This window comes from Filicampus tigris, chromosome 20 (assembly GCF_054856515.1).
Source record: "Filicampus tigris isolate MCC_2025a chromosome 20, RoL_Ftig_1.0, whole genome shotgun sequence".
Lineage (NCBI taxonomy): Eukaryota > Metazoa > Chordata > Actinopteri > Syngnathiformes > Syngnathidae > Filicampus > Filicampus tigris.
The window spans coordinates 2,374,123-2,384,834 of NC_141236.1; the positions used below are offsets into that span (position 1 = coordinate 2,374,123).

General features: G+C 38.9%; 1 protein-coding gene across 5 annotated transcripts in view; it reads left to right on the forward strand.

Moving 5' to 3' along the window:
- fynb (FYN proto-oncogene, Src family tyrosine kinase b) overlaps positions 1 to 9,070 on the forward strand; it is an 81,175-nt gene extending 72,105 nt beyond the window's left edge. For all 5 annotated transcript variants that reach the window (XM_086018127.1, XM_086018126.1, XM_086018128.1 and 2 more), the window contains 5 exons: positions 1,939 to 2,118; positions 3,216 to 3,292; positions 5,217 to 5,370; positions 5,456 to 5,587; positions 8,112 to 9,070. In XM_086018127.1, the coding sequence (XP_085874253.1) occupies positions 1,939 to 2,118; positions 3,216 to 3,292; positions 5,217 to 5,370; positions 5,456 to 5,587; positions 8,112 to 8,320 (752 nt within the window). In that variant the 3' untranslated portion in view covers positions 8,321 to 9,070. The remainder of the gene's footprint in view (positions 1 to 1,938; positions 2,119 to 3,215; positions 3,293 to 5,216; positions 5,371 to 5,455; positions 5,588 to 8,111) is intronic.
- Positions 9,071 to 10,712: the final 1,642 nt, after the last annotated feature.

Below are 10,712 nucleotides of genomic sequence, written 5' to 3' on the forward strand. Positions count from 1 at the left end.
CCATTTGTCAGCCAATCAGCGTCGGGCATACTACGAGGCATACTGTAATGTTCACAGCCAAACAGCGTCCTGTTCACTCGGCGGCTTTTTATTTTTTTATTTTTTTTTTTTTTACAGTCCTTGAACCTTACCAAGACAGCAATATTGTTAGCATTAGCATAGTGTGTCGGCCATTTGATTGCGATGTTGAAAAATGCTGTCGTAGTCTACCACCAAGCGAAGCCCCTCCCCTCTCCGCTGTGCGCGAATGAACGGCTGCAGTATCCAAGCGACCGCCAAATTTGACCGTGGTCCCTGTCATATCCAATCGCACAAGAGCCGCGGTGTCCTCCGCTGCTCTTATAATGAAGTTAAAGTTACTAGTTGGGAAGTGCTACCTGACTTTATCTGCAACCTCATTCTATCCATACAAGAAAGGCTGTTTTCCTGTGTTTAATCTTTTTTTTATCATTGTTGATATTATTATTATTATTATTTATGAACAACCCTAAATGCGCAAGTTTTTATTCTATTTTGTGCTTTTATAACAGGGAATGTTTTTTGCTTTATAGCAAATTGTAGCTTGCTCTCAGTTAAAACTAAATTTAAAAAAAACAACCTAGTCTTATGCATTTGAGACTTATTGCTGTACCGAACAGTGACCCCCATACCGAGGTACGTACCAAACCGTGACTTTTGTGAACCGTTACACCCCTACTGTAAACTATTCTCGGGCCTAATTTTCATCCCAGTATGTCCCTGCGAGACTATGGCTGCTTAAAGAATAACATTTGTTCTACCTATAGAGAATTAAGCGGCGAAAACAATTATATGAGGGGAGGAAAGTACTTAGCTAATACAGTGGTTTTAGCTAATTAGTGTAGATATTCACTTTTTGTACTTTTAACAGCTAAGTAAATGCCAGTCTGCACCATTGTTCGTTTCAAAGATGAACAGCATAGTTCAGCACATTTTCTATACTGCTGATGTAATATTCTATGCCCTAGGCTTGTGAGGTAACTTTAGCATAGCAAACACATGCTCACTCCAGCCTAAAAGGAACTTCCTTAAATATTAATGGCATTTGTGTGAAAACCTAAATTCTAAAATACCGTCAGAATTTATGCAAAAACTAAATAATTAAAATAAGTGACACATTTTTTACACTCTTAACTGGGTCGTCTAGATTTAATTTTCATTGAAAAACTATTTCAATAGTTTATATTTCAAATTTGTTGAATAAATAATACACCGTAGATATTTACAGTTCCACGCGCAGCTGGACAGATGTTGGGAATCAGGCTTTTCCCAGATGACTCCCAGCTTCTGAGATCCTATTCCGTTACCAAGCAGATGGACCCCTCTTCTCTAACAGTTGGCGCCACTCTTATATTAGCTAAAACCGTCCAAGCATGCTACATAGTTGATGGTCTCTGTCCTCCCTTTGACTCAGTCCTCTACATCCTCTCACAGAATGAGATCAGTAGAACTATTACAGTGGTCCATATTTGGTTATGCAATGCATGCCATGACATGTTAGCTCACGGCATTGCCACAGTCATGTTATGTTTCAACAACTGGCGTGCCCACAGTTAGGAGCTTACTGGCTTGCTCTTGTTAATCATCCCTACGAAGGATTATCTGCTCCCGTGTTGGCGCATTGTGGCTCTCCAATCCTCGCTGGATTCTAGTGAGGGCTTTTCAAATCCATTTCAAATCAAAGTACCTTCTAAATCTTTTATCCAACTAATTATCCATCTGCTCAAGCTGTGTGCATGAGAAGTAAAGTTGATCTGATTCACATAGCGTCTCTTGATCTCATGCTGTGTGGCATGTTTACACCCGTGTCTGTACTACAAAAGTCGTTTTTGTGCATGCCTAACGAATCATCTCAAGTGTGACTTGGAGGTGTTACATATGGTCACGGTACACTGATGCTTGCATGTGTGCATGTGTCAGGAACATGGAACGGCACCACAAAGGTAGCAGTAAAGACTCTGAAGCCTGGAACCATGTCCCCTGAGTCCTTCCTGGAGGAGGCTCAGATCATGAAGAAACTCCGCCATGACAAGCTGGTGCAGCTGTACGCTGTGGTGTCTGAGGAGCCTATTTACATTGTCACCGAGTATATGGGCAAAGGTACATGAATGCTCGCGTAAACACAAAATTGGGTGCATTTCCATTTCCAAAACCTTCCATGGGTATTTTAGCGATGGACTTTTCCCTCAAAGAGAATTAACTTCATTTTGGGTCATTTATTGAAATTTTATTGACTGTATCATAGCAAGCTAGTGAACTTGTATATTTTTATCAACACCAATGACTCTTAGTAGTAGGGCTGTGCAATTAATCGAAATTCAATTACAGTTACGATGATTACACTCCACGATTACAAAATTGGCATAATCGTAAAAAAACGATTATTAAAATGCATTTGTTGGATATAAATGCATAGGACTTGAATGCTTGAATTTATAGTTTAAAAAAAAGTTATAACAAATTCTATTTAAAGAAATTTCATCCAAATAGTGTTTCAAAGAAATGTATTTGTCTTTATATTTTTTTTATGTTTAAATATGTTCTTTTTTTGTACCCAAAGAAATAAATTATAGTTTTAAAAATCGTTATTTCAATTCTTACCAAAATAATCGTGACTAATATTTTTTTCATAATCGAGCCGCCCTACTTGGTAGTACTTTAATCGAGGTATTTTACTGAGCAACAATACAGTGCATGTTGTTGACTAAAATAATGATACAGTATTCCCTGTGAATTGGTTTAAGTAGAATTATCAGTAAAAACACAATTTGCATTACAAAAACATGCATGTTAGGTTAATGATTGATTGATTGTTCTCACACTAAATAGTTAATTGCAGAGCCCATTTGGAACTAACTCAGTTGCTAACCAAAACAGCATCTTAGATGCAGAAAACTGTCTCATACAGTATATAAATGAAAGTGTGGAAATGTATTTTGTAAATGAGTTCCCTGCACAGTGTTAAAGATAAGCTTAGTTATGCGAAGACAGCATCTTTAACGATCAGCGTTACGGTAGACTGAGGTCGCTCTTAATTTGTTTGCCTCTGCTTATATTGCGCTAGGCATCTTATTAGTTGCCAAAAGTTTTTTCTGCAATTCTGCATAATAGCCCTTTTTATTTTTATTTGAAAGTTTCTCTTGACATACACTGTGTTATACCAGTATTGGTTGATATTGTAAAATATTGCCCTGTAGGTAGCCTACTGGACTTTTTGAAGGATGGAGAAGGGCGAGGGTTGAAGTTGCCCAACCTCGTAGATATGGCTGCCCAGGTATGTTGTGATTTTATTTATCTTTTAACTGCTGCCAAATGCCTCACATTCCATACAATTAGAAACAAATCCCCCTTTTGCTCTAAAATAACAAGTACAGTGAAACACAGTCGGTTCTGAAATACAGTATATTTCATCTTTCAAAACTTTTCTTTCGGAAATAATCCGTTGATCTGAGTCAATGATTGCCATCATAAACAAGATCTTTAGAAACTATATAGATAGTGTTTTAAATCACATGAACATTTTACTGTCATACAACGGTGAGGTAAATTATTTAAGTTAATTAAAATAACATTTTTCCCTGGAATGTCACTGGACGGAACATTAGTGTACTCAGAAGGGAGGAGGGGTGAGCGGATTCCTTAATGAGTCAAAGTCATACCTCGTTTTTTTATACATTGTTAGCTGTTATGCAAATGTAGAAAAGTAAAATTTTCAAACAGTACCTTCTGTCCTTAACCTATACTTTGATGGCTTGTGTGTCTCTAAATATTAAAACCACATTCTGTGTTTTTGTTTTTTTATTACGCACGCAACGTAAAGAGAACTTGGTCAAAAATTCGGATACCTGCTTCGAGATGATTTTCAAGATAAAAATCCACCTGACTAATGCATGTATGCTAACTAGGACGCACATTTCTAATCAGGCCAATCAACTTCAAGGTCAGCGAAATGGAACCCCATGAGAAGGCAGCCAAATGAAGGCTGTTAATAGAAAAATGAGGGACGTGATGTGTGTCATTGACAGTATCTTAATAGCACAAAGCACGGACCTCCAACATATACTAACAGTTAAAGATTTTCAAATATGCAATTGGAGCAATTTGGGGAAGAAAAATGTCCCTTTTATGTCGTAACAAGAAATTGACATCAATCTGTCTTAATGCGAACCATCGACATATCATGTGTGGCGTCAGCACACCTTGCTAGCTTCAATCAATTAACTTTGTGTACAGGATTTGCTTATGTGACTTTTTACAAAACTTTTTCCGAAAGGAGGACAGTGGTTAGAGAGTGGCAGTGTTCGGCCTGCTACGCGCTTCTCCAAGGAAGGACACGCCCCGCTGCAATATGATTGGCTGCTGAAAACGTGACTTGCCATATAATTAACGTCACTGTCCGAAACGGAAGGAGAAAGCAAACCCCATACAGTATATCTTTTTAGATAGAAGTAACTTTAATCTGATTACTGGTATGCAAAAGTTGCATTATTGTCGTAATTTGATTTATGACGCCACACTTGTTTGGCAGGATTTTAGGAAGTTGTGGTAGTGAGCGCCTAAAAGACTGCAAGTCAAAGTGTTTAGTAGGTTACAGTAGATAAATAAACTCTCTCATATTAATTCATGGTTCCTTTTGGTGTTGTTCCGATACCGATACTGGTATCGGGAAGTATCCCGATACCACATTAAAACACTGGTATTTACATCCAAGTGAGTATGCAGTTCTTTAGAATTACAAGAAAAAAATGCTCATACTTAGCTTTTTTTAAGTCTGGTATCGGTACAGTATTGGCATCGGCCGATACCGCACAGCTGTGTATTGGAATCGGTATCGGGGCCGAAAAATGGCATCGGAACAACACTAGATCCTTTGCCTATACTCTAACATAAGCCTTACCAATTATGCCAAAACATTTGTTATAATTTATGTTTGTTAAAAAAACTAAATAAATACACATCATAAGTGGACCTGGAAAAAAATAATCGCATAAATGGTAATCGCGATATTGAGGGGAGAGAAAAAACACAATTACCTTTTAAATCAATCAGCCCTAATTGAAAGCGTCTATTTCTGTAAGTTATGTTTTAGGTTTTATGTCCAGAGAGACATTGCAGCAAATCACCATTGAAATACTCGCTTCACTCACGTTCTTAGCTGATGTTTTAATGCAGTTGTGCTCTTCTGTACCATGCCCCAGGTGGCAGCAGGAATGGCGTACATCGAGAGGATGAATTACATCCACAGAGACCTGCGCTCCGCCAACATCCTGGTGGGAGATAACCTGGTGTGCAAGATCGCCGACTTTGGCCTTGCCAGACTCATTGAAGACAACGAATACACAGCTCGGCAAGGTGGGCCTTCGCATCCCTCCTCCGCGCACTCTCGGTTATCATCAATAATCGAATCGACCTTCAGCTGCACTAATCATCCGTGCAGGTGCAAAGTTCCCCATCAAGTGGACCGCCCCGGAGGCTGCGCTGTACGGGAAGTTCACCATTAAGTCAGACGTCTGGTCCTTTGGCATCTTGCTGACAGAGCTGGTCACCAAGGGTCGAGTGCCTTACCCGGGTGAGCGTACAAGACTAATGATGTCATTGAGGCTCAGCTTTGAAATCCTAGGACACCATTAGGCTGTCCTTATTTGCATAGACTTCTCTCATTTCAACCGGGGTTGTTACCAAAGTACACACTGCTTTTGTTCTGTGACAGCCTCCGGCCGCCTTCATGCCGTTTTATGAGAGTAAAAGGTTCCTTAATGCTTGGGTAATCTTTGTTTCTCTGCCAAAATGTGAGATAACACTTCATTACTGCTGTTTGCCTGCGGGACAACTTCAAATTTCAGCCCAGAAAAAAGAGGAACACGGGAGACATGGGAAGCTTTACATCGATCCCCGCGTGTCACGCGGCTGTAACACGGCTGATCTGCTTAACAGGGTGGCGCAAGTAAACGGCTGATCGGAATGGATTACGTCACATGTAAATGGGTGATCAGAGAATGAATCATTCCGAACGACAAAAGGTCTCCACTTAAACTTTATTGCGATATTAAAATAATTATTGCAACATAAGGCAATGTTATTTTAGGAGAACAAACGACTTCTGGGTCATAGCATAGTGTTTTTTTTTTTCCTTCATCAGTGAAATGGGCATCCACTAGAGGGAATACTATGCCTGTGAGAACAATACTGCAGAGAGGGAACACACATGAAAAAGAGCGCAGCTGGGCATTTTACAAAAAATTTTGCGTCCGTTATTCATCATCCGTCTGCAGCGTGGGTAACCTTTAGGTCACCCGTCATTCGCCTTTTTTCCCAGGGCAAAAAAAATAGTACCCATTTATAGGCCGGTGCGCCTCTAATTTTAAACGGCCATCCATAGGCGAGTCCGACTAAACTTTAACTAGCCATTCCGTCCCAGGGACGTGCCCAGCTCTGCTAACTACAAAGTAGTAATTCGAAGGTGACTCATCGATATGAACCGCATGCCTATGGCGATGTGAGGCTAGGAGTGGCAAAGTAATTCCATGTGAGTGGACAGCAGGAAAACAGGTAACTTGGTGTCATAGATAAAATAATATTCTTCGACTTTTTTTATTTGTTTATTCAATTTTTTTTACGTGTGTTCTGTATTGATAGTTTTGACAGTGACAAAAAAGAAAACCTCATGAAAAGCGGTTGAGAAATGAGCTAGTTGTAGCTTGATGTCCTGTGACGTGCATTTCCCTTTATGGGAACGTTGCCCCTGCCAACATGGCCGCCACATAGGCGTGTCGTTTAGCTGGGCTGCTGTAGCATGCTGGCATCTTACATACTTTTGATGATCCATCCATTCAAACACCAAATTCATGGAGGTGGAAAAAAGTTCATATTTTATAACAGCCCACATACTATGAGGTATAAAAATGATAATACGTGTCTTAAACTTTGAAATTCCATAGAAAGTGCTTGGGCTCATTTTTGATCCCATGTATGGAAAAGTGTGGTACCAATACAAAAATTGCAGACTTGCAACAATTACATACAAATCCAAATAGCTTCATGTCAAAGACAAACTATTTGAACAATATATGGAAGGTTAAATGATAAAAATATAGAATTACAAATATCTTTTTTAAAAAAAAACAAGCCCTGGGATAAATTTTGACCCCACTTTGCCATCTAAGAGTTAATAATTACGGGTTTGTTGTTGTTAGTTAATTCTTTCCCAAAGTAGCAGTAGTCGTTATTTGTATTCACTTGAGATAGACCGATATGTTTTTTTCAGGGCCGATACCGATATCGATTATTAGTAGTCAAGGAGGCCGAGAACCGATATTTGGAGCCGATGTTGATTTTCAGTGAAAAGGTAAATATTGGCGTCAAAATCTAAAAAAAAATTTTTTTTTAATGTAAACTCTTTTAACTTTGTTGAAACGTCTTTAAGCATATGTTCATTATACTAATTTTCTGATTTAATGTTGATTTATTGTCTCATAATGTTGATTTCTTAAATTATTATAACAAGACATTTTTGACAATATACAGTACATTTTTGTTATAAAATTCTAACAAAAACTTCAGGGCGCTAGCTCCATGTAGTTTTCTACACTAAATTAAGCTCTCCAAAATTTCTAAAAGACACATTTTCACACTTTCACATGTCTTCGTTATGATTTCAACTTAATTTTAAATTGATTTATTATCGGACATCAGATTAAAAAAAAAAAAAAAAAAGGCCGATGCCGATATTCATCAAAACGCCACGTATCGGCCGATAATCGGTCTATCCCTAGTATTCACCCACCTCATTGTTTTGTCATTTTCATTGACTGTTTGATTTTATTTCCCACCATACATAATGTAGGATGACTCGATATAGATACACTTCACTTCCCCGTATTGTTGTTCAGTCTGCCACCTGGTGGCTGCAGTGTGGCTGATGTCAAATCAAGCTCCCTTGGACGTTATTGCACATAGCTTGCTGCATATGACAAATTACCATAGACACGATAGTCGACAAGTGACACAATATCATAATTGACGTTGCGATATATATCGTCAGTTCGCCCCATCTCGAGCCGATTGTTTGTCACACCTCTGCTCATGCGTTCCAGGCATGAACAACCGCGAGGTGCTGGAACAGGTGGATCGAGGCTACAGGATGCCGTGCCCCCAGGACTGCCCCATCTCCCTGCATGAGCTAATGCTGCAGTGCTGGAAGAAAGACGCGGAGGAGCGGCCCACCTTTGAGTACCTGCAGGCCTTCTTGGAGGACTACTTCACAGCCACCGAGCCTCAGTACCAGCCTGGAGACAACCTCTAAATGTTCTTCCTCCCTGCCTCTAGGTTGGAGCTGGATGCAAAAAAAAAAAAAAAAAAAAAAAAAAAAACAGACAAACTGGAATCTTCCTGGACTTGCCACTATTTTATTTTGGGGGCGTGTCTGCAAAGTGTCCCTCGCTCAACTCGATCATTTCATTTCCTACACCCCTCTCGTGTTTGAACTCTGCTATGCGATGATAAGAGGTGAGTTTGGAAGCGAGTCGGATCTTGAGTTTGAATGATGCAATGCCATACTTCTATTTAGTGTAAATATTTTTTTAACAGGGATGTTTTAGTTTGTATGTTTGCTTCACTTCAAGATGTATTTTTCATCTGCCAAGAATGAAGGTTAAGAACCATTTCATCTGTCTGTGTATAATTCCCACAGATTACGTCGGAACCCAGTTAATTTTTTTTCCCCCCATCCTCCATTGGATTATATCTTCGATTCTGTTCTCATCTCCCGAGGCCATTTTATTTTGCTTCCCCCAGACTGCTTGGTGTCTTATAGCTACTGCTTTCTGTCTGGAATTACACTATACATATATTTTTTTTGTAAATTAAACATGACCATGTACAGATTGTCAACATATCCCTCTCTTTTAACAATTTCACAAATTGTGAGCAGGTGGAGCCATTGTTACGCAATCAGGCATACCCTTTTGTACCTTATTTCCTCAAGTAGTGGAAATATGGTGAATATAGTTGCCAGGTGCATCAGCCGGTTTGAAAATAAAAGCCTCTGCGCAAACAGATGCCTCTTTCTTTTTCTTTTTTACCGTATTGCGTATCTATCGAAGGTTGAGTTGGCGGGGGAGACGCGCTTGGGACAGACCAATCGCACTCGTCTTTGCATCTGCAAAATTGTGAAGCGTAACATTGTGAATATTTTACTTTAAACCCACTTGAGTAATCATTTTGAGACGCAGACGGCGCATTTGCGACGCGTCAATGACGTGACGTCATCTTTATTATACGAAGCTTTCCTGGACATCGGTGCTGTTGTTTGTTTTCAGCTGTTTGATTTTCATTTCAGTAGTGTTGCAAAGTTGTCACTATTGACCGGCTTAACATAAATTTATTAGGTCAGGTCTTGCACCTTGCACTCCTCAATGGAGCACTCACTGTTTTTCTTTGTTACTGCTTCGAGACACTGCACCCTTTTTTTTCTCTTCTTGCTGAAGAATTTCCAACTCTGCCACCAGTAGGTGATGACAAGGGATCCTCGTAAAATCACTAGTGTCACTGTCAAGGTTCCAGCAGATCCTGAAAGTTTTTACAAGTATTGAATCTATGAATCCAGAATGAAGGTCTTAAGAGCAGATGCACATCATTTATGAACTCGATCATCGTTGGACAGTGTGGGAGATTGGGAACACTGGGGAGTTGGTCCTAAATTTAATTTCAAATGGAACTAATACGTTTTTTATGACTTTAACATGCCTTAAGATGTAGGAATCGTGACTGTGAGGCACAAAAGTTCTTTTAGAACTAATAAAAATGATTACAGTAAAGTCATTCATTCTTGGATCATTGAGGGAAAGTGCAGAACATCCAAACTGGATGCTATTGTTCTTGTGCTTGATTTGACTGCACAGACTAAGGAATACATTCACTGCCATTGACGAATTTACACGTCTTTTCACAGTCCAGCCATTCAATCACAGGAATGTATTTATTTTTTCAAGTGTTGGGATAAAAGAGGGTCTGAAAATATCTGTCAGTGAATGAGTTAAAGGGGAAGTATTTCATTTAAATTTTAATTTTTTTTTTTAATTGACCTTTTCATTATTGTACACAAATTTATGTGTATGTGCTTGCTCATCAATTAAGTGTGAAATCGCACAACTAAGTAAATCTTTTGTTAGTGGCCTATTTCCAAAAAATGCATCTGTGTGCGAGTTTTTTTTTTAATGGTTTTTATTATTGACTCAATCAACAAGCAATACATCATTATCACACAATAGACAAGCTTTAACATATCTATTGCTAAATCAATTATGAGTTACATGTGCGATTTGCATATTAAAAAGTTTTCCCGACAACAAAAAAAGGCAAAAAATAAAAATGCACAGTAAAACAGGTGAAGCATCTCTTGATATTTTACAACTGAGGCTTCATGGGGGGGGGGAAACATTCAACGGTTTCAACAGCGTATTGCTTTTCTTATTGTTCATTAATTTGATTAATATTGATTTGTTTAAATATGGATTTCAATTCCAACAGGTGAGTATGTGAGTGATTTTGAATTGTGAAGAGACAATTTCGCTAATTTTAATAATACCATTCCCCACACTGATTTTCTCTGCCCATACCTTACCAGCTACCAGCTAGGCTACATTAAGACCCACCATGCTCAAGTCTACCAGACTACACGGAAGAACTATCATGTC